The 24,270-nt window shown below is 42.2% G+C and overlaps 1 protein-coding gene across 1 annotated transcript in view; it reads right to left on the bottom strand.

Annotated features, from left to right (window-relative positions):
* Positions 1-22,792, bottom strand: part of KIAA1614 (KIAA1614 ortholog) — a 46,886-nt gene extending 24,094 nt beyond the window's left edge. The window contains 4 exon segments of the mRNA XM_032226798.1: positions 929-1,072; positions 12,804-12,867; positions 17,814-18,779; positions 22,357-22,792. Of these exon segments, the coding sequence (XP_032082689.1) occupies positions 929-1,072; positions 12,804-12,867; positions 17,814-18,779; positions 22,357-22,396 (1,214 nt within the window). The 5' untranslated portion in view covers positions 22,397-22,792.
* Between the last annotated feature and the right edge of the window lie 1,478 nt (positions 22,793-24,270).

Below are 24,270 nucleotides of genomic sequence, written 5' to 3' on the forward strand. Positions count from 1 at the left end.
GAAAGAAAAAATTTTTTTTGTACCAACCGTTTATATTTATATATCACTATTTTCCATTATACATATTCCACCAATCAACTATCAGGCATGCTTATGTTCATTGTAATCCTTGTACTTCATACCTTCAAACAGAAATCTTATCTTTTTTTTTATTCTTGTACAGCCAGGGCCAGATTTAGATGAAAAGAGGCCCTAGGCTATTCCACTTATGAGGCCCTTTCACCTCCCATTTTTAACTTTGTAAATTACATGAGAGACAATAAAATACATCATTACTGTGATATATATCAATATATATATCAATATATATAGCTGGCCTCCCGACGGAGGGCGGCTCTGCTCTGCGGCAAAGGCAGCGAGGCCAGCCGCCTCCCCTGCTGTGCTCAGCTTCCCGGCTCGGCCCCCTCGCCGTCACCTGCCTGGCCGCTGGTGGGCTCCGCGTCGACGGGGTGGCTACTGGGAGCGGCCACGCCTCTCGCCCGACCGCCGGTGCCGGGAACGTGGGCGGGCTCCCCAACTGCCGCGGCGCTGGAACGATCTTAACCAATACATTTTTATGTTTGTTTATTAGTCATATGCGTAGAATTTCTCCTTATTTTCGGTTCAGTGTTTTAGTGTTCACTCTTTTTAGAAGAGTGTAATTTTAATTTTGCTAACAATTTCAATGTAGGCCCCTCTTGATCTTGAGGCCCTAGGCTGAAGCCTAGTTAGCCTATAGGAAAATCCAGCCCTGTGTACCGCATTTCATTTGTAAGATGAGAACTTTAAATGGTTACAGTTGTGAAGAACAAAGAGGCTGGAAAGACCCTAGAATCGAGTGGCAGATATTGGAAAAATAATGCAAACGTTCATCTCGACTAGTTCCTTCCTTCTCATGCCAATCTAGTCCAGAATCTCAAGGCTACCAAATGGAAAAAGCCAAGCTTACCTCTTGTCTGGGGAGGCAGTAAGCAGGATGTTATGGCTAGCTCGGAGGGGGTTTGTCCTGGCCTTCATACGAGCTCTCTGGAGCAGCTGCTTGGCCTGTTCATGCCTGGGGCTCAATTCCAGCTTTTGGTTAGGAAGAAAGACCCTGTGGGCAAAACAACAGGGAACAAACAATACTGGATTAGTGGGGAGGAGGGAGGGGAAATACGGATTAAGAGTGGTTTAATGATGAGAGTGGGCAGCATAGGGAGAGACACCATAGATGGCGAGGTTGGATTGAAGCTTCCACTGTAGCCTGACTTAAATAGATGATATTTTTCGTGGCTAATATATCCTCAAGCAGACTAATCATCAGACAGCAGGCTAGTCAGAATATCACAATACGAAAGCAGTAGTGATGCTGAAGTGTTCAAGAAAGATAGATGAGTGACGTTCATAAAATAAATTTAAAGACAGGCATTTGTTTATGTAAGAGTAAAGGGATGCGTGAAAGCAAAAAGCTATTTATTCTATGTTAAAAAAAAGTACAGATAAAGGTGGCTTTGATTCCTTGGGAAAGCATCGTGCATCTTTTCTGGCACTATTTGCAGGCATGATCTGCCTTCTTCCCCATCCCACACCTTTCTTTTTCAATCCCAGTTCTCCCACCAAAACAGTAATCAGACTAACCTGCTATTCCCCTGAGAGCAGCCAGGAGCAAGGAGAGGAATCAGGCTGTGCCAATTTTAAACAGGGAAGAGGGACCAACCAGGATGGGAATTCAGCTAATGGGATGTGACTATACACTGCTTCAGATTTTTGTGAGAAATAGCCTTTCCTCTCCCTCTCTCTCTCACACTCTCTCTCTTCCCCCCTCTCCCACCTCTCTCCCCTCTCCCCTCCCCCTGTCTCCCCCTCCCCTCTCTCTCTCTCCCCTCTCCCTCTCCTCTCTCTCCCCCCTCTCTCTCCCCCCCGCTCTCCTCTCTCCCCCCTCTCTCCCTCCCTCTCCCCTTCCCTCCCTCTCTCTCTCCCTCTCCCCCTCTCCCATCTCTCCCTCCCCCTATCCCCTCTCCCCCCTCTCTCCGTCTCCTCTCTCCCATCTCTTCCCCCCACCTCTCTCCCCCTCCCTCTCTACCACTCTCCCCCCTCTCTCTCCTCCCCTCTCTCTCACACTCTCTCCCCTCTCCCCCTCTCTCTCCTTCTCCCCCCTCTCTCTCCTTCTCCCTCTCTCACTCTCCCCTCTCTCTCTCCCCTCTCCCCCCTCTCTCTAAAACTGAAAAACAAATGGTTTTCTCACAGATAAAATGTATAAGAGGACTTCTGAATATTGACCATTTATACATTTTGAAATGTACAGCTTATCTAACCAGCAAAATATAAACAATATAGTACAGTATTTTCATTTACACAAATTACAATTTCTTTTTACAATTATAGATTCATTATAATATCATCCTTCTTTCTTCAGGTAATTAATTCCTCCCCTATTAGTACTACGTCTGCTTTTCGTTATTCCTAAAATATCTACCGGTAGAAGCGGATATTGCTGCTTCTTTAACATTTGCCCTATTATGGTTTGCCATCTTATCATATGACTTCCTTTTTCTTCCCCTACAGAGCTTACCAAAACACTCAGACATTTCCTATTTGTCTTGATCATAATCTTTACAATTACTTTAATCAGCTTAGTGAGTCACTTTGGCTGATTCAAGTTTTAACTCTTTCAGCCTGGAATGTAATTTGCACATGGAGGCTAGTAATATGCATAGAGCTTGTTTTTGTAGGTCTCTTTCAGATATGTAGAGATAAAGCATGTCTCCAATGATATTGGCAACTTATTTGGAATATCATACTTTCTTTAAAATTCTTCAGACATTGAGCTTAAGAAGCCCCTCCAATGAGATACATCATGCTTCCAGGAGTGCCTGCTTATCTATGTGTTGTGGCCCAGCAGGAGCCGTTGGAGCTACATTGTTCCAAATTTCATAATATTCCGACTCTTCTTGATCTTTTAATTTCAGTGTTAATTTGTCCATCTCTGCACAATCCAAAGTTTTTTTTTATCACTAATTCATCCAAGGGGGTATTATTTTGTTTCCAGCATTGGGCAAATGCTATTCTAGCTGTAGTTAGCAGATGTGTTAATATGTACTTAATTTTCTTTGTATATTTCCCTTTCCCATAGAAAGATTCGGGTTTGTATTTTATCTGTTCTCCTGTAATTTCTTGCACCATTTCCGTATCATTTTATTAGCTCTGCTCAGCTCTCTTTATTTGGTTTGGCACAATAAAATACTTGTAAAAGTTTGTATCTACTAAGCATCTTTGAGTCAGGGATGACTACTGGCAACTGCCTGAACTAATCCTTGCAGTTCACTTGGTTATTTTTTTTTCCCCCAGAAAGGGTTTGACATTGTATGCTTCCTAGGGCTGAGAGAAAATGACTGGCTTAAGGTTGCTCAGCTCATTTCATACTTAAGCAGGAACAGAAGTCAGTTTCCCAATTTCTAATCCGTTGCCTTAACAAGACTGTTAATATTTCAGAAATATTTTCCAACCGACCTTCTGCCTTTTAATTTGGACATTCTCATTTTTTCAAATGCCCTATTTGATGACAAAGGCAACATTTGATGTGTATTTTGACTATATATTGCAGCTTCAATTATATGTAATACTTGAACATACATTGTACATGGAAACATGCTGACCTCTGTACTAAGGATTGTATGCACTTTTCTGGATGATTTGGGGACAATCGAAAATAAATAAATGTTTATGGTTATTGCAAATTAATTTCTAACCTGTACTCTTTGCCTTAACTGTTTTTCCCTTCTAACCCAGCTCTGCCCTGATGATTTTTGAATAGTAAACAAATACTAAGGAAAATAGAACACAACCAGTGACTGGTGACCACAGAATGTGACTTCTACTAGCATTACAGGAATGGGGTAAGTGATTAAATCTATTTTGCAATGTCACAACACAAGGGCAAAAGGGTGAAGCTTGCACTGTAATAACATGACAAAGATCTTGTTATTCCTGCATCATTGTATTTATGAATGGACAACTATGCATGACTCTTCACACAAAAAGCTTGCTCCGTTCAGGCCTACCAAATGATTTATCATTAGAGTTGAGGGAGCATAATTATTCAAGAAGTCTTGATTGGAATTTGGCTTTGGCCATAAACCAGTTATTGTGGCATTTGGCAAGCCATTGCTTCAAACCTCAGCTCTCCACAGCAATAGTTTCTGGATAATGCTGACCTAGAGTGAGATACAATATTACATAGCAATAGCAGTTAGACTTATATACCGCTTCATAGGGCTTTCAGCCCTCTCTAAGCGGTTTACAGAGTCAGCATATCGCCCCCAACAACAATCCGGGTCCTCATTTTACCCACCTCGGAAGGATGAAAGGCTGAGTCAACCCTGAGCCGGTGAGATTTGAACTGCAGAACTGCAGTCAGCTGAAGTAGCCTGCAGTGCTGCATTTAACCACTGCGCCACCTCGGCTCTCTATTAGGGAATTAGGATCACCTGCTGCGCTCAGCTGCCTGGCTCGGCCCCCTTGCCCTCACCTGCCTGGCCGCTGGTGGGTTCCGCGTCGACGGGGCGGCTACTGGGAGCGGCCGCGCCTCTCGCCCGACCGCCGGTGCCGGGAACGTGGGCGGGCTCCCCAACTGCCGCGTCGCTGGAACGATCTTAACCAATACATTTTTATGTTTGTTTATTAGTCATATGCATAGAATTTCTCCTTATTTTCGGTTCAGTGTTTTAGTGTTCACTGTTTTTAGAATAGCGTAATTTAATTTTGCTAACAATTTGAATGTAGGCCCCTCTTGATCTTGAGGCCCTAGGCTGAAGCCTAGTTAGCCTATATGATGATGATTTAAAGACTCCCAAAGCTTAGAATCTTTCCTTGTAAATAAAGGAGGCGGGAGAGATAGGATTTCCACAATAGGGATCACTTAATGCAGTGGTCCCCAACCCCCGGTCCGCGGACCAGTGCCGGGCCGTGGAGTACCTGGCACCGGCCGCGCAGCGGCCGGGGCCATGATCGCTGCAGCGGCCGGGGGCCATGATCGCTGCAGCGGCCGGGGGCCATGATCGCTGCAGCGGCCGGGGGCCATGATCGCTGTGCAAAGGCTCCTGGGCCGTGCACAAAAGCTCCTGGGCCGTGCGCAAAGGCTCCAGGGAAGAGAGCCCCGCGCTGGTACGCACGTGATATATAAACAATCAATGTGTCGTCGCGAACAACGCCCCCCCACCCCTGCGCGCAGCTCAGCGGGCCACGGTAAAATTATCAAAGGCTGACTGGTCCGCGGCGATAAAAAGGTTGGGGACCACTGACTTAATGCATTAGCAGCTCTCCAATTCAGACAACAGAAAAAGTGTTAGCTTGAATGTTTTAAAAAAAAGCTTTTATGAGCAAACCCAACTTGCTATGGGTACTTTAATACAGATTAAAGATGATCCAGCATCCTCCAATTTTTAGATAATAGCAATAGCAGTTGGACTTATACAACCGCTTCATAGGGCTTTCAGCCCTCCTCTAAGCGGTTTACAGAGTCAGCATATCGCCCCCACAGTCTGGTCCTCATTCACCCACCTCGGAAGGATGGAAGGCTGAGTCAACCTTGAGCCGGTGAGATTTGAAACCGCTGAACTGCAGATAACAGTCAGCTGAAGTAGCCTGCAGTGCTGCACTCTAACCACTGCTCCACCTCGTCTCTACATACTGAAAAGATCTGCACCGCCAAACTTATATGATTGTAAGAGGCGATTTAAAGACTAAATGGGCTTCTCAAATGAAGTCATTTATGCACTTTCAAAAATTTCAAAAGGCCTACTCTGTCTTCAAGGTCCTCCTTGGACAATAAGAGTATTCTAGCATATGATTGTGTAAATGTCATTCCAACTGGATTTATTTATTCTGAATGTAGTTACCCTGAGTGATCACTCTGGCCAATTCTCATCCTACTCAGATGATAAATTGTCAGCTGCAGATTACAATATAATTTCTTATAGTGGCGGCCTCCAAGTCTATCCATCCATAAATTTTAGCCAGGACTGAGAGTGATCATTTTACCTTTAGTACAAAATGTTGTTCCCAAATGGTACCACATGAATCTCTCTGAGATACCATCCCAATGGAATCATCCTAATTTAGATCTGTGAGGTTAACATGGAATGGGCAAAGTAGAGAAATGGAAGTTAACAGGAATAATTCAAGATTACAGATTCCTTATTGCTATTTTACACAAAGTTGTGAGACCTCGACCTTGAGGGAAGACAGTGGTATCACAATCCATTAGTGTTTATTAGTCATAGAACATTATAATTGATGTGACAAGTTAGTATAGAGTCTATAGGCATATGTTATAAAAAATAGTGAAGCCAGTAGAAGAAGTTGTTTGACTGAATATGCATAATGGCCCAAAAACACCTGATCAATGCATTCATCAGTGATTAAAAAAAACATTTAAAGAGCTCTAGCATAACTGTTCTGACTCCCCCTTGTCCCACACCAACACACACTCCGAGCCAAAGATAAGTTACGGCATTTAATTAACAGACAGACAGGTCCTTGGCAGCAAATCGGCACAGACAAGCTTGGGCAGCAATCCAGCACAGATAAGGCTTGGCAGAAATCCAGCCTGCCAAGCTCACAATAATGTTCTCCGACATTAGTTCCTGCGTTGACTTCTGCAAGAGGGGCGTGTGCACAAGCAGTCCTTTTATAGTCTGGAGAGGAGCCTAATGACCACCAGCTGAGTGCAATTACCTCCTGTAACTGCGCAATTGTTCCTGACGCCTATTAGTCCAGTGCCGGGCATCTAAAACAACTCCCTTGGCTCCTCCCCACTGCTGACATCCAGATCACACTCCCTTGTCTCCTCCACACTGGTCCAAGGCTCAGGCGCCTCCTGGTGGCCAACCAGCCTCTCTGCGTCCTGCTCGGAGTCGGAACCCTGTCCAGGGTCCTCCACATCCTCCAAAGCCGACTCATAGGGCCCCTCGCTGTCGGAGTCTGGTGGCAGCTCCAACGGCTCCTGCTGGGCCACAACACATAACTATACTGGATCCCTTCCCCTCACCAATATCAGGCCAAAGAGGGAGAAGAATCACCTCAACAATTGTGCCTCTCCCCTCGCAATTCCTTGAGCTGGTTCAGAAGGCTACCATGATCAATAGTTATTGAAAGCTACCAAAAGATAAAGGAGGCCCATTTGGATCACAAATGGCTCATTTGCAAACATTTTCTCTCAATTCTCAACTATTTCAGTTCAGTCAACTTATTATAGTCTGAAAGAGGTACAATGTACCCATGAGCATTTTGTGAGTGCTTATAAATTTATCTTAGGAGACAATGTATAAATTTTAAGACAAAATTAAAATCCATCTATAAAACAACCTACTAGAATCCATGAGCGAAGTCTAAAAGGAGCAATTTATGTTTAGGCTTTAAGGAAGTTACCATATAAAATGCGATAACGTCTAAAATTAGAAAAATATGATGGTATCTAAACTCCATGTAAAATTACATAAAACATGATAACATCTAAGACCATACAAAACGCCTCTCTGTTGAAAGAACTTGGCACAGGAGTTTCCAGCAGATGTTATATGCTGCTGTAGAAAACTAGCCATATGCTCTGTAATAAAAGTTCTATCAGCAACATCTGGGCATAGGTCAAGTCTGAATGCCCAGGATATCTGCTGATCAGAGAGAGGATAATCTGATACACGTGTCTCTGTAAAAGGAGCAATGAGGAAGGACATGTTAAGTGATTTCCAGCCCTCCAGAATCACAGGAACAAAGCCTTTCAGCTCTGAATTAAAATACACAGTTCTGATATATTTTTTTCCCTAGGATTAGGTAAACCATCAAAAGCAAGAAGAAGGAGTGGAACATTAGAAAACAACTAAATTGTGCCTTTTGGACCAACAATAATCATTCTCTCTTGGAGAAGGAGGATCCATGTCACGATGTCACAACGTGCAGTCTTAATACTCTGAGACCGCCGTTGACACTTTTGCCGCTGGATGGTCCATTGAGACTTAAACCGTCCCGTAGAGAGAGTGATCAGGAAGACAAAGCCTTGATGGTCTCAGGGATATTGCAAAATCCCTGATAGACCCAAGGGAAGTGCTTCAAGCCGGCGGCAAACAGGCAGCCCCCAGGCTGATGAAATCCGGACGTTCCGGAAGGAAGGAAGTGAAAAGAGAAAGTGAGTCCATCTGGTGAGGTATTTTTTTCTATTTTGCTAAAGACTGCCCAAAGAAATGTTTCTTTAAAGCTAAATTAGATCCTTAAGCAAAAGAACTGAGCGGCGAAAATAATCCTAATTGGATCGCTGTGGAAAGTTTTTTTTTCTTTGTAACTATTTTTTGTGGATTGAAGTGCTCATAACATTTTTCATCTCTCCTCTTAAAGTGAACAGATTGATTTTTTCTTCTTCTGCTTCTTGTTGCTTTATTTTTTGACTTCTGGATTAAAACCTTCCTTCTTATTTTAACAATTCTTCCTACTACTTGTTATTAAATCATACTAAAAGAAATCTAAAGAACTTTGCTCCCTATGCCAGAGATAAATATTAGAAGGTGAAAATTAACTGCCACTTGGAGGTCAGAGGCTGGGGTTTTTTGAAACAACATTTCTCTTTCTTTATTTGACATCACTAACTTTGTAGCTGAAGGCTTTGCAACTTGTTTACAGAAACTGATAAAGAACCAAGGGCACGAATTGTTTTCACAGGTGCCTCTGAGAATTTGGCAAGGGAAAGAAAGGGGGGAAACAGAACCCTTCTAAGAGCCGAGGTGGCGCAGTGGTTAGAGTGCAGTACTGCAGGCCACTTCAGCTGACTGCTAGCTGCAGTTCGGCGGTTCAAATCTCACCGGCTCAAGGTTGACTCAGCCTTCCATCCTTCCGAGGTGGGTGAAATGAGGACCCAGACTGTGGGGGCGATATGCTGACTCTGTAAACCGCTTAGAGAGGGCTGAAAGCCCTATGAAGCGGTATATAAGTCTAACTGCTATTGCTATTCTCCTTTGTGTTCAAGTCAATCTAAAATAAAAAATAAAATAGGCCTGGAAGACTAGAGTGGCAGTCACTATTAGTTTTTTTTTCTTTCTTCTGTTTTGGAAACATGGATCAATACTTAGATGAGGAAACCTTAAAATTCCAAAATATCTTGGCTGGAATTCAAAATCTATTGGAAGGATATGGGAGAATTGAGAAGAAGTTGGAACGATTAGTCTTCCTCACAGCAAAAGATGATGGGGTTGGAGCCCCAAAAATTAAAGGGGAGAATGAAGATATAGAAGATAAAGATCAGACAATAGATGAATTTATTAATGGAGCAAATGTAGGTGAAAGTGGAAAGAAGGGAATATAGAAAAGGGAACTCTACCCCAGATTCCAGGACACAGAAGAAAAAAAATACTAATGATGATAGACATAAGAAGAGAAATTTTTTCAGAAGCAAGATTGACAACCAAAGACAAGTTAATTTTAGTAGCAACTGGTGGGCAATGAGATTATCTGAGAAACCCTTCGAGCAACAAAGCGCGGAGAGAAGTCTATAACAACCTTATAAAGGAGATAAAAAGAAGACTGACACCACAATTGGCAAGAGAGATAAGACTGTTTTGTTATTGGAAAGATACAGGTTGACAATGAAAGTTGATAATAAAAAATTAGTTGATTTTGGTGATTAATAAGTAGGAACTTTGTAGCTCTTAGATTGTTTTAGATTGTTGTTAAATGTTTACTCGCTAACAATTAATTAACCATAATAATAATAATAATGAAATGCTACATGTATTGGTAATTTAGTAAAAGAAATTTGGATATAAATTGTAAATTGTGACTTGGGAAAAAGACTTATAAATTTTATTAACAAATTTTCATTTAGATCTTGTTATAAAGGTGTAAGGTTTTTTTTGGGAGGGCTCTGATGAGAGGAGATGGGACATAAATAGTAAATGATTTTTTAGCCAATTATAATAACAACAAGGAAATGTGAATGGACATTGTTTAAAAATATATACATGCTATGGTATTGGCAAAAGTAACTTGGATATAAATCCTAAACAGTGAGTTCAAAGTGCAGAGAGAAGTCTATAAAAACCTTATAAAGGAGATAAAAAGAAGACTTACACCACAATTGGCAAGAGAGATAAGACTTTTTGTTACTGGAAAGATATAGGTTGATAATGAAAGTTGATAATAAAAAATCAATTGATTTTGGTGATTAATAAGTAGGAATTCTGTAACTCTTGGATTGTTTTAGATTATTATCAAATGTTTATTTGCTAACAATTAACTATAATAATAATAAGGAAACAATAATGGATACAGCTTAATGATATATACATGTATGGTAATCTAGCAAAAGAAATTCGGATATAAATTGTAAATTGTGACTTGGGAAAAAGACCTATAAAATTTTATTAACAAATTTTTATTTAGATATTGTTATAAAGGCGTAAGGTTTTTCTTTGGGGGGGGGGATGAAGAGAGGAGATGGGACATAAATAGTAAATGATTTTTAGCCAATTATAATAACAACAAGGAAATGTCAATGGACATTGTTTAACAATATATACATGCTATGGTATTGGCAAAAGTAACTTGGATATAAATTTTAATCAGTGAGTTGGAAAAAAAATGGGCGGAAAGGTTTAGAAACTTTATTAATTGACTTTTACTTAAAAGATGCTATAAAGGTGTAATGTTATTGGAGTATTTTTTGAAATAGCTAATGAATGTCATTATGTGGTTGTGCCTTTAAGTATGAATGATCTGAGGTAAAAGCATGTTCAAATAATTGTAGTCAAATGAGAATTGTGGTACATTGATAGTATGATATACAAAGATTTTTTACTTAAAGTGTATAGTGTAATATGAACTATAAGTAGTGACTGTGGAAGAAATGCACGAAAGTTATCTGTAACCAATCGACACGCTTTCTACAAGATGTAATGAAGGATGATTCTTTTTGTGTGTTTTTGTTCAATTAAAATTAAAAAATATTCAAAAATAATAATATTTGAATTTGAATTTGAATTTGAATAAATTTGTATGCCGCCCAATCCCAAAGGACTCTGGGCGGCTTACATAAAAACAATTAAAAGATTAAAAACACAAAACAATACAATTTAAAATAGGAAAACACAACATGCACTCAGTTATAATGGGGCTGAAGTTCAGTCAAGCTCAACAGCCTCAGGCCTGTCGAAACATCCAGGTCTTAACAGACTTACGGAAGGCCAGGAGAATGGGGAGGGTCCGGATCTCAGGGGGTAGCTCGTTCCAAAGGGCCGGGGCAGCAACAGAGAAGGCTCTCTTCTGGGGAGCCGCCAGACAGCATTGTGTGGCTGACGGTACCCGGAGAAGGCCCGCCCTGTGCGATCTTATTGGGCGCTGGGAGGTATGTTGCAGGAGGCGGTCACGGAGATATCCAGGTCCTAGGCCATGTGGGACTTTATAGGTAATAACCAGCACCTTGAAGTGTGTCCAGAGACCGATGGGAAGCCAGTGCAGCTCGCGGAGGATAGGTGTAACATGGGTGTACCTAGGTACACCCAGTATCGCTCGTGCGGCTGCATTCTGGACCAGTTGTAGTCTCCGAACACTCTTCAGGGGCAGCCCCATGTGGAGCGCATTACAGTAGTCGAGCCTTGAGGTGACGAGGGCATGAGTGATCATTTGGAGTGCCTCCAGGTCCAGGTAGGGCCACAACTGGTTATTATTATTATTATTATTATTATTATTATTATTATTATTATTATTATTATTATCATTCTCTCTTTTTTCAGAATCCCTAATGTGACCTAAAAGAAATTAGCTTTTTTTCCTACATATATTTTGATAAATGTATATTTAGAGCAAATGCCAAACTGAAAAAGTGTTAAGATATTGCAGGATCCAATCTGGGTTAATCACCTGGACCAGCGTTTTAGTCTTCCGAGCTTTCAGACTCCTGGTGACTACACATCCTGGTGAGAGAGAAGTTACGAGGATTTGGATTGGATCCTGCAACATTATCCTGGGATACATATATTTGCCTTCACTCATGAGTTTTAAGATATATGGCAGTTTTTCTCTGTGGCGGCTCCGGCCCTTTGGAACGAACTCCCCGCAGAGATTCAAACCCTCACCCTCTCCAGGCCTCTGAAAAGCCATTAAAACCTGGCTGTGTCGGCAGGCCTGGGGTTGATGAGTTCCCTTCCCCTCTCGATCTGTGTGGTTGTTGGTCGTTTTTAAATGCCTGTATTTGTCGTTTTGTTGTGTTTCCCTTTCCCCCTTGGGTTTGTGCACTGCCCTGAATCCCGCTGGGAATAGGGCGGCATATAAATAAAATGAAACCAAACCAAACCATATATTGTAGTAATGGCCATTGTCATTTAGAAAAAACAACAACAAATCAATGAATAATTGAACAAATCTATCCAGATTTCTCACTCAAGACATAAATGACCAGGATCAAATTATCCTATTCTGAATACATTATGCAAAGATTGGAAAAGTTTCTAATGTTGGGGAAGGTGGAAGAAACAAAACGAAGAGAGTAAGCAGTAGGATGGAGATAGACTTAATTACAAAGACAATAGATGCACTATTGCACAGGCGTCAAACTCATGAGGTTACGCTGCCATTACGTGCCGTAACGTTTCGCGACTTTTTCCCTTTATGGAGCGGGCGTGGGTGTGGCCTGGATGTGACACATCCGGCCCACGGGCTGCCGTTTTTACACTCCTGCTAACTGGAAGACCTGAAAGACCACGTTAGATACGGCTCTTCATAGAGAAAATCCACTAGGAGTTAACAATGACTTGATGGCATATAATCAAACAAACAATCTTAGTTTAATAGCTCTGTAATCTTACCGATAACCTTCAGAATCTTGTGAGGAGACATTAGAATCCCAGGCTCCATCATTTGGCGCAATCTCTGTAATCATGTGATAAAAGTAGTACTTAATTAATTTTGTTCATTTTAGTCCCAAGAAACATTAAAAAGATAAATCTTCAATGCTGATTTTATCCTTTTTTTTTGTCATGTGAATATGGACCTAGCGATCTTTTTGGTCATCCACACTCAATAATTTCCCTACAAAAGAGGTTATCTGCCCCCAGCCATAATTATTTAAATTATTTACTTATTTACATTAAAATTTTCTAAGATAAGGAGAAAGGAGAGAGGGAAGAAAAATAAAGTACAAAGTAGATACTGTATATACTCGAGTATAAGCCTAGTTTTTCAGCCCACTTTTTGGGCTGAAAAAAGCCGCCTCGGCTTATACTCGAGTCAGTGAAAAATTTGCCCGACATGGAGGAGAAAAAGGGGCGGGGCCATGCCGCTGGGTGACACTCGTGAATGGCCCAGTGCCCCTGTGAGTTTCCCCTCCCTCTGTGTCAGTTTGCCGCGCAGTGCGCACCGCACCATCCCCCCTCCTCACGTTCTAATGTAATGCAGGGCTGTCTTACGATTCCCCTTCCTCCCCCTCCTGCCGCTCTGCAACGATGTCCCACCTCCTCCTTGTTATGGCAAGCAGCCACATAGTGATGTCCCACCTCCTCTGGTACAGTGATCCAATGATAGGAATCACTGTGCCGTGTGTCATAGGAGGCGGGACATCGCTCCCGCGGCTGCACGGGACATCATCATCACAGCGGGACATCAGCATCATGAGGTGAGTGAAGTATTTCATTGAATACACCGCTAGTTTACTGTTTTTCTTTGAAATAAATATTCAAAAACATTATTGGTATCTATTTTTATTTTTGAAATTTACCGGTAGCTGCTGCATTTCCCACCCTAGGCTTATACTCGAGTCAATAACAGTTTCCAGTTTTTTTGTGGTAAAATTAGGTGCCTCGGCTTATATTCGGGTCGGCCTATACTCGAGTATATACGGTAAACAGGGAATGTCTACGTTTACTAGAATTAGATTACCCATGTCAATATTTCATTAATTAAAGTTTTTAAAATGAGGTATTATAGGTATGCCAGTAGTACAGTCAATACAATATAAGTACAAAATGCAACGGTATTTTTGTTTCTGAAAAAAATATTTTAGGGTAAAGACAAACTTAAATTTCATATGGTACAAACTGATACATGACATTATATCCCCAAAATATGTCCAACTTCAGTTAAATCTATATCAGATTTACTTCTGAAATACAAAGTTACTTTAAATATTGAAGCATTCTCTCACAGCTTAATTGGTCATTCTTCTGTAGTAGGAATTTAGCATACTTTTCAATAGTAAGAGTACTCTTATAGCACTTAGCATATACAGAGCTAATTTAGTATAATTTGTGGCAGTGGTGGGTTTCAAATGTTTTTTGAACCTACTCTGTGGGTGTGGCCAGTAAAGAGCCAAGGTGGCGCAGTGGTTAAAAGCAGCACTGTAGGCTACTGCTAGATCAGCAGGTCAGCGGTTCAAATCTCACCGGCTCAGGGTTGACTCAGCCTTCCATCCTTCCGAGGTGGGTAAAATGAGGACCCAGATTGTTGGGGGCAATATGCTGACTCTCTGTAAACCGCTTAGAGAGGCCTGAAAGGCCTATGAAGCGGTATATAAGTCTACTGCTATATATATTGCCTCCTTTGTGGGAGTGGCTTGCCGGCCATGTGACCTGGTGGGAGTGGCTTGCGGGCCATGTGTTTTCTCTCTCTCTTTCCTTTTGTCTCTCTGTCCCTTTTTCCTTTTTTTCTTTCATCTCTCTCTCACTTTTTCTTTCTTTTTTTCTTTTTTTCTTTCTTTCTTCCTTTCTTTCTCTTTCTATTTTTCTCTCTGTGTGAGTCTGTGTGTGTGTGTGTGTCAGTGGTGGGTTTCAAAAAACTTTGGAACCTCTTCTGTAGGTGTGGCCTGCTTTCCGGGTCCACTGGTAGAACCTCTTCTAACCGGTTCGGTAGATTTGATGAACCGGTACTACCCAACTGGTGCGAACTGGTAGGAACCCACCTCTGCTTTGTGGGAATGTCAGATTTAGTAATATATAAGAGAAAAATAGAAGGTTTGAAATTCAACTGTGTCTCTATCTATTATAAATAATTTTCCAAAGATTGATGAACTTTACCATATTGCTATCAAATTTAGAAAAAAATATCCAAACCAATCATTACCTATGTAAAAATATGTAAAGAACAAATATCAATTTCAGCAACCCATGCTGAAGTAACATACTACCAGTAAAACATTTTGTGTAAGTCCTTCTTCCCTTAGTATAATATTGTGTGAGAATTTAATATTCTTTTTCCACTATGATACCTATTATGGCCCATAAATTATTGTATCTACATTCTGCTTCATATACTCTTTATCTTGTACAGTTCACTGCATCAAATGCACAGTGATGATGTCTTTTAATAAAATGAATTATAGAATGAAGTACAGAAAATGGTCTGTCTATGAAATGAGAATATTTTTATATTACCTTTTTTCTTTCTTTTTACAATCCTATAATCCCTTGCTTCGAAATGGAGTCAGGGCAATGGAATGGAGTGAGCATTTACTGGCAGGATGCCCCCCCCCGACACCTATACAGAGTTTATAGCAAATATTTTCTTTGTGCCCCAATAAAGAAACATCTGTCGCTGCCTAGGATTGAACTCTCAATCTTCCAAATGGGAGGTGAGTGTCTTCACCTCTAGGCCACCTTAGCTGTAGACCAGGGGTAGTCAACCTTTTTATACCTACTGCCCACTTTTGTATCTCTCTTAGTAGTAAAATTTTCTAACCGCCCACCGGTTCCACAGTGATGGTGATTTATAAAGTAGGGAAGTCAATTAAACGTGACCCGTCAAAACCGCGGTCCACTAAAGCGCGCCCGATTAAAGCGCATACCTGACGTCATCAGCAGCGCAACGAAAAAAATTAAAAATAAATTAAATTAAAATTAAAATAAAATTAAAGCAAGCCAATTCACATAAAGGTAAGGGTTAGGGTTAGGTTAAGGGTTAGGGTTAGGTTTAGGGTTACGTTAAGCGTTAGGGTTAGGGTTAGGGTTAAGTTAAGGGTTAGGTTTAGGGTTAGGTTTAGGGTTAAATAGTTACGGTTGGCCATCTGGCATAGACAGTTTTTGGTTCCTCTCCTTGCCTTATATGCTTAAACACTGCCTCTATAGATGATGACGTAATTTGCACTATAAATGTATGGCTTTAGGAACCCTTCGGGGTTCAAACTTTGTATGCTTGTTTGGCATGTTTGAACCTGCGCATTCAATAAACTTTTCCTAGATTGCATCGCTTGGCTTCGTTGTCTCCTCATTCTACTACAAGGTTAAGGGTTAGGTTTAGGGTTAGGTTTGGGGGGTTAGGATAAGGTTTTTGCTTTAATTTTAAATTTACCGCTCACAGTGCGATGTTTTCGTCGCGCTGTGATGACGTCATGTACGGGCTTTCGTCGAGCGCGCTTTAGTCTACCGCGGTTTTGTGGTGGAACCCAATTAAATATGAAAAAGGAAAGTGTTTCAGTATCGGACAAAACCTGTACCACCTACCATGAGGACCCAGATTGTTGGGGGCAATATGCTGACGCTCTGTAAACCGCTTAGAGAGGCCTGAAAGGCCTATGAAGCGGTATATAAGTCTACTGCTATTGCTATTGCTATGAAAGCTGGAACGCCCACTAGTGGGCGGTAGGGACCAGGTTGACTACCACTGCTGTAGACTATCAATATGCCCATGGAAATTGTTACTGGAGCTGTTAATATTTCAAAAATTATTCAGAAATGCTTCAGATATTTCAGAATGTTCACTATAATGTTTAAAGCAGCTCAATTTTTTTTCCAGGCTATTTGTGCCTTCTTTAAGTCTTGCGTAAGATCCTGGAAAACACTGGGCTATTTGAATGAATAGGGGATGCTGTTCTCATGCTTGGACACGAACAGAAGAAATTATTTTGAGTAATTTTTGAAAAGGGCACAGTGTTAGATGGTATGAATTGAGGTGTCATGCAAATATCACATTAAATAGAAGATTATATGTCAATTGTCAAGCCAACAAATCAAAATTTAAAAGGTAGTTTATACTTTTAGTCACTTGTTTTCAACATCAGATTTAAAAGCTTCACTCAAATTATCTCAACGAACTTCACAGTTATACTTCCTTATCTCATCATCCTATTTGAAGGATGCTGAAAACTCTCTTGCATACTTACATCAGAGGTGGGTTCCTACCAGTTCGCACCTATTTGGTAGAATCGGTTCGTCAAATCTACCGAACCGGTTAGAAGAGGTTCCACCAGTGGACCCGGAAAGCAGGACACACCTACAGAAGAGGTTCCAAAAAATTTTGAAACCCACCACTGGTCCTTGGATTTGATTATTCTACACAATCATGCTCCTATTTATAAAACTCAGTGCCTCTGTGAAAGGTAAGGATGACTACTGCATTTGTGGTGCAATCAGAACATTGCGTGTCTTGAAGTTGGTTTAACGCAAACCAAAGATGCCTTTTAAAAAACAAGTTTGCATCATATTCTTATGCATGCCAGTGCTGTGTGTGAGGTAATTTAAGGTGGTTCTGACAAGTGTCGTCGGCATCTTCATATCCGGTCACATGGGCGGCAAGCCACTCCCATCCGGTCACATGGGCAGCAAGCCACTCCCACAAAGGAGGCCACACCCAGAGAGTAAGTTCGAACAATTTTTGAAACCCACCACTGTTGGAGATCCAGAGAAAGGGGTTTAAAAAAATCCCAAAATTTATATATAAGCCCAACAGTGGGATAACCTAAAAGATAATCTCTGCAAAATAAATGGAGAAGGAACTGCAGAAATCTGGTTATGTTACAGATTCTCTACTGTAATAGTTTCTGAGACATTTTATCACCTATCCAAATTACAAAGATTTTTTATTACTCTGTTTTCATCCCATCAACCTACCATTATTAGGCCCGAGGTCTTGGGTCTCCTTCCGATGAGTATCCAAAGTATGAGATTCCTGCGAATAACTTCTGCTCAACGGTGATGCGCTCAGCATCTCCTGCAACTTAGTCCGGTTTCTTTCCACTCTGTCTGCTAAAGATAAAGTACTGACGTTGCTACTGCTGCTTCCAAGACTGTCCCAGCTCTCCGTTCTCCAAATCCTCCCAACTGATGCCACCTCAGAACTGTCGTTCTTTTTCACGGAATTGCTGTCAAACTCCTTGGGCCGAATTAGATGGTCTTCTCCACCGTTTGTTTCTTCAAAAGATGTTGGGATGAAGGAAAGGTCCTTTAAGGAGCCAGTTCCAGAGATGGCACTCAAGGGTACCTTTTTCGTGGAGCTTCCTGAAGAACTCTTTGTATCTGGCATGCTTCTTCCTGGGAGCCTCCTGAATTCCTTTGGTGGGTTCATGCCTGCGGGCTCTCCCGTCGCCCTAGACTGGGTTTCGAAATCATTGATGTATGGATCTGGAAGGCTTGTTCCCTGAAATTCCTCGTGCATCCGATGTGGATACTCGGTGCTGTCCAGCAGCACATCTGTCAAGTAAGTGCGGATTTGAGCTTGTGGCTCCACCACTGCGTTCTGAAGAACAGGGCCTCTTGGTGGCGTTCCCTTCCATGCGTTAAGCTTCCTTAGAGAAGCCTCTTCCTGCAATGTTTCTTCAGTTTGCTTGTTTATAAAGTTCCTTTTCTCTTTAAGGGCTCTAACCTTGGACTGCAAAACAGAGGTGGACTTCCTTACAGACCCTTTCTGTCCCACTGGAATCCAAGTTGGCCCGCTCAGAGAAATATTATTTACATGTTCGGAGCACTTGTCAGGCTGTTTGGGTCTAGAAGTATTTTTAGCACACTGCTTTATGCTGCCTATTCTTTTTTCAGCAGAGAAACTTTCCTCCATGGTCTCGTGTCCGGCTGGTAACAAACCTTCGGGGGGGAGAAAAACAAAAATTGTTTCAGCAGATCTGCTTGCTTTGCTTGGGAATATTTTCCAAAGTTAATATCTTTTAGCGTGACCCGTCAAAACCGTGGTCCACAAAAGCGCGCTCGACGAAAGCGCGCATTTGACGTCATCACAGCACGACGAAAAAAATTAAAAATTGAAATAAAAATAAAATTAAAGCAAACCGATTCACATAAAGGTAAGGGTTAGGGTTAGGGTTAGGGTTAGGTTAAGGATTAGGGTTAGGTTTAGAGCGTTAGGGTTACATTTAGCGTTAGGTTAAGGGTTAGCGTTAGGTTTAGTGTTAGGTTAAGGGTTAGGTTTAGGGTTAGATTTAGAGTTAGGTTAAGGGTTAGGTTTAGGGTTAGGTTTAGGGTTAGGGTTAGGTTGGGGGGGTTAGGGTAAGGTTTTCTCTTTATTTTTACATTTATCAATCACAGCGCGATGTTTTCGTCACACTGTGATGACGTCACGTACGCGCTTTCGTCGAGCGCGATTTTGTCGTCCGCGGTTTTGTGGTGGAACCATCTTTTAGAATGGGCTGACACTTTCTATCTGGAGACCTTTGTACAGAGCTGTATGCTAAAAGTACTAGTGCTCCACAAAGTTTGCAAAATTCTGTACAATATAATCTGACCTCCAGCAAATTCACATTCCATTAATTATGTAGGCTATATTCTAATTTCCTTACAGGGGGAAAAAAAAAACTCTGGTGCACTAAAGTCCTTTCTCATTACTGCTGACAACAAAGCTTCTATTTACATGCTAAAATATTTAAATAACTACATTAACTTTACACTATATTTTTGGCCAGGAGAATCTGAACTCTACAACCTGCACAGCTTATACAAATTAAAAAACTCCAATTTTGTATGTTTATTTCGTATACTAAGATTTTACTTAGTCTGCTCTGGTTCTGCTAATCATTTGGAAGACCAAGAGAGCCTCGTTATTTTTCAGGGCCCTAAATTTTTCCCTTATTCAGTTCCTACACACCACATCCCAGCAGGCAGGCATGGTTCTAAGTATATATCAGTTCAGTTTATTATATTTATATGCCGCCCTTTCCCCCCCCCCGAAGGGGACTCAGGGTGGCTCACAACTCGAACCGAGGGAGGGGGATACAGACAAAAAATTAAAAAAAACAGCAAGCATAACAATATATAATTTAAAACTCACAACAGTCATACCATTTGAGACGGGGGCAACAGCTCTTTAGCCCCAGGCCTGTTGGAACAGCCAGGTTTTGTATATATCTATACTTATTGAAACAAGTATGCATTTGAAGTTATTACATCACAAAAGCTTGCTTCTGGCCATTGGACATAATGTCCTGGGCCACTATATTATAAGGTTATAACAAGTTCCTATAAAGTAATTAAAATAGATTCCTTTAAAGGTAGAGTGGCTTGGAAGACATTTGAGAATGGAATGAAATATATTCACCAGCTTAACAAGGGGGGGGGAGTTACTGGGGGAAAAAAAAGTTAAAGGAAGTGTGCCCTGAAGCATATTTCAGGAGCAAGCTGTGAAGGTGTGGAATTGAAGCTGAGGAGCAATGCAAAAAGAGGACCGTGAGTAAAATTAAGGGCCGAACTCTTGAAAATATTGGACATGGCCCAGTAATAGTTTCAGCAACTCTGTCTCTGGGGCCAGGCTGCCTTCCAAAGACGTTGTAGAGAAAATTTGCCTACACCCAAACTAAGAAAGATGTCAGGCTCCCTCAACACTAGAAAGACTCCCTTTTCTATAGAGGACTGCAAAAATTATTGATTTAACCCTCAACACCTTTTGATTAGGGACCTCACTGAGCTCAAAGCCTTCAATTCATAAAATTTATGGGGCCATTCTCCTTCCAATTGTATCTCCTTCCAATTATTGATTAGGGACTTCACTGAACTCAAATCCTTCAATTCATAAAATTTAGGGGGGCATTCTCCTTCCGATTGTATCTCCTTCCAATTATTGATTAGGGACCTCACTGAGCTCAAACCCTTCATTTCATAAAATGTATGGGGCCATTCTCCTTCCAATTGTATCTCCTTCCAATTATTGATTAGGGACCTCACTGAACTCAAATCCTTCAATTCATAAAATTTAGGGGGCCATTCTCCTTCCGATTGTATCTCCTTCCAATTATTGATTAGGGACCTCACTGAATTCAAATCCTTCAATTCATAAAATTTATGGGGCATTCTCCTTCCAATTATTGATTAGGGACCTCACTGAACTCAAATCCTTCAATTCATAAAATTTAGGGGGCCATTCTCCTTCTGATTGTATCTCCTTCCAATTATTGATTAGGGACCTCACTGAATTCAAATCCTTCAATTCATAAAATTTATGGGGCATTCTCCTTCCGATTGTATCTCCTTCCAATTATTGATTAGGGACCTCACTGAACTCAAACCCTTCAATTCATAAAATTTAGGGGGCCATTCACCTTCCGATTGTATCTCCTTCCAATTATTGATTAGGGACCTCACTGAACTCAAACCCTTCAATTCATAAAATTTAGGGGGCCATTCACCTTCCGATTGTATCTCCTTCCAATTATTGATTAGGGACCTCACTGAACTCAAACCCTTCAATTCATAAAATTTAGGGGGCCATTCTCCTTCCGATTGTATCTCCTTCCAATTATTGATTAGGGACCTCACTGAACTCAAATCCTTCAATTCATAAAATTTAGGGGGCCATTCACCTTCCGATTGTATCTCCTTCCAATTATTGATTAGGGACCTCACTGAGCTCAAACCCTTCAATTCATAAAATTTAGGGGGCCATTCACCTTCCGATTGTATCTCCTTCCAATTATTGATTAGGGACCTCACTGAACTCAAATCCTTAAATTCATAACATTTAGGGGGCCATTCACCTTCCGATTGTATCTCCTTCCAATTATTGATTAGGGACCTCACTGAACTCAAATCCTTCAATTCATAAAATTTAGGGGGGCATTCTCCTTCCGATTGTATCTCCTTCCAATTATTGATTAGGGACTTCACTGAGCTAAAAGCCTTCAATTCATAAAATTTAGGGGGGCATTCTCCTTCCAATTGTATCTCCTTCCAATTATTGATTAAGAACCTCACTGAACTCAAACTCTTCAATTCATAAAATTTAGGGGGCCATTCACCTTCCGATTGTATCTCCTTCCAATTATTGATTAGGGACCTCACTGAACTCAAATCCTTCAATTCATAAAATTTATGGGGCCATTCTCCTCCCAATTGTATCTCCTTCCAATTATTGATTAGGGACTTCACTGAATTCAAACCCTTCAATTCATAAAATTTAGGGGGCCATTCTCCTTCCAATTGTATCTCCTTCCAATTATCTCCTCCATTCTCCTGTCCAGATTGTAACTTTTTTGCATGCACTTAGCAAGAAAGAGCAACAAGATGAAAAGTTTCCGCGGAAGAGCAACAACGTTGCCATCTCCTAAGGAGACCAACAGAGATAAGATACTCACCCAGCTTTGGGGAAGTTCCTTCTTGGGAAAGGAAGGGGGGGGGGGAAAGGGAAGGGAGGGCATCCGTGCCTCTTCTTAAAACTCACCTTCTTGGGAAGACATCGCTCCTAAGTCCATGCAAGCCATAAAAGTTTGTGAGATCGGCAACCCGTTTCTCAGAAGAAAGGAGGCATTAAATGAACTCTTCAAAACCAAAAGAAAAACAAGAGGGGGTGTTTCTTCTAGCTTTGTTCCTTCCGGCTATCCGAGGTGGGGAAATCATCTTTTTAAATGAATAAGGGCAATATTTTGCTTGGCTTTCTGACGGCCCCCGCTTTGATCGCTCGGGCTCTTCATTAAGGGAAGTGCTTGTTATGATGACTCTGGCAAGAGGCTCCGGAGCCGCATATGGAGCCGAGGACAAGCGAGAGCGCAGAGCAGCTTAAGCCTCCAATCCTCCTCGGGGAAGGGGAGATGGGTGGGGGTGTTTGAGATCTACGGCTCTGCCAAAGTTCAGCTGAAGTGAACCGGGAGAAGCCCCCCCGCCCCCTTTAGGCCTCGGCCCGTCTGGAGGAGCAGAAACGGAGCTTCCGGAGGCGCCTCCAAGCAAGCGAGATGCGAAGACAGGCGAAGGGGGAGGACGGGGGACGGGACACACCGCCTCCTCGGCTGGAGTTGGAGTAACTCTGCTCCCAGCAGCGCTGCGACCTCTCCTCCCACTTTCTCCCCCCCCCCCGCTTCTTCCAGCCAGCCAGCAAGCTGTGGACGAGGGAAGGCTTCGCCTCGGGAGCCAGAAGCTGCATACCAGGGAATCCAACCAACAATCCTAACCGCAGGGACGGGCTGCGCTCCCAAAGAAGCCTCGCCTGTTTGAGCTGGGCTCTCGAGTTGCCATGGGGACGGGCTCAGCGGAGCCGTCCAGCGGGAGGAAGGCCGGCCGGGTGGGAGCCAAGGGACCAAGGTGGCCCAAGGAATCTCATTCAAAGATTAGTTTTTTTTAGTTTTTTTAGTTTTATTTGACATTTATAGGCCGCCCTTTTCCCTGAGGGGACTCAGGGCGGCTTACAACTCGTGGGAAGGAGTGCAAGACAAAACATAAAATATGTGAATAAAATAAAATAAAACAGTAAAACACAACATTCATTCAGCATTCGGGTGGGGCGAGATTAGGGTCTTATCCCCAGGCCTGACGGGATAGCCAGATCTTAAGGGCTGTGCGGAAGGTCTGGAGGGTGGTGAGGGTGCGAATCTCCATGGAGAGATCGTTCCAAAGGGTCGGAGCTGCTACCGAGAAGGCTCTCCTCCGCGTAGTCGCCAGTCGGCACTGACTGGCGGATGGAATTCGGAGGAGGCCCAATCTGTGGGATCTGATGGGACGGAGGGAGGCAATTGGCAGAAGGCGGTCTCTCAAGTACTCAGATCCACTACCATGGAGGGCTTTATAGGTGGTAAGTAGCACCTTGAAGCGCACCCGGAGATCAACAGGTAGCCAGCGCCGCTCGCGGAGGATAGGTGTTATGTGGGCGAACCGTGGTGCGCCCACAATCACTCGCGCAGCCGCATTCTGGACTAGCTGAAGTCGCCGGATGCTCTTCAAGGGCAGCCCCATTACATTCCCTTTGACGGGCCCAAGGATGGGCTTAACAAATCTACAGCCTGTAACTCTACACTTTCAAGGCCAGATCTTTTTTTCCCCCACTGATGAAAGAAATGTCCTTCTGGGTTCGGCTCCAAGTGGGGGAAAAGACACTGGAGACATGGAGGCTGCTTGGAAAGATGGTTTATTGTTGGACAGGGCCACATGGCTTGATCCCTGAACAGAAAAGGGGATCACCTGCTTCAATGTTGGTGGAGAAGAAGAGAAGGGCCGAGGGAGGGGCTTGCTAGGTTTTTTATAACCTGTTCAGTCCCACCTCTCTGTTTCCTGTTCCTGTGTAAGAAATGTATTCTGATTGGTTGTCAGACTCTCATAGGGCCATGCAGGGGCAACTGTCTAGGGTGTGTTTTGAATCCAGGTTTGG

This window comes from Thamnophis elegans, chromosome 11 (assembly GCF_009769535.1).
Source record: "Thamnophis elegans isolate rThaEle1 chromosome 11, rThaEle1.pri, whole genome shotgun sequence".
Taxonomy (NCBI): Eukaryota; Metazoa; Chordata; class Lepidosauria; order Squamata; family Colubridae; genus Thamnophis; species Thamnophis elegans.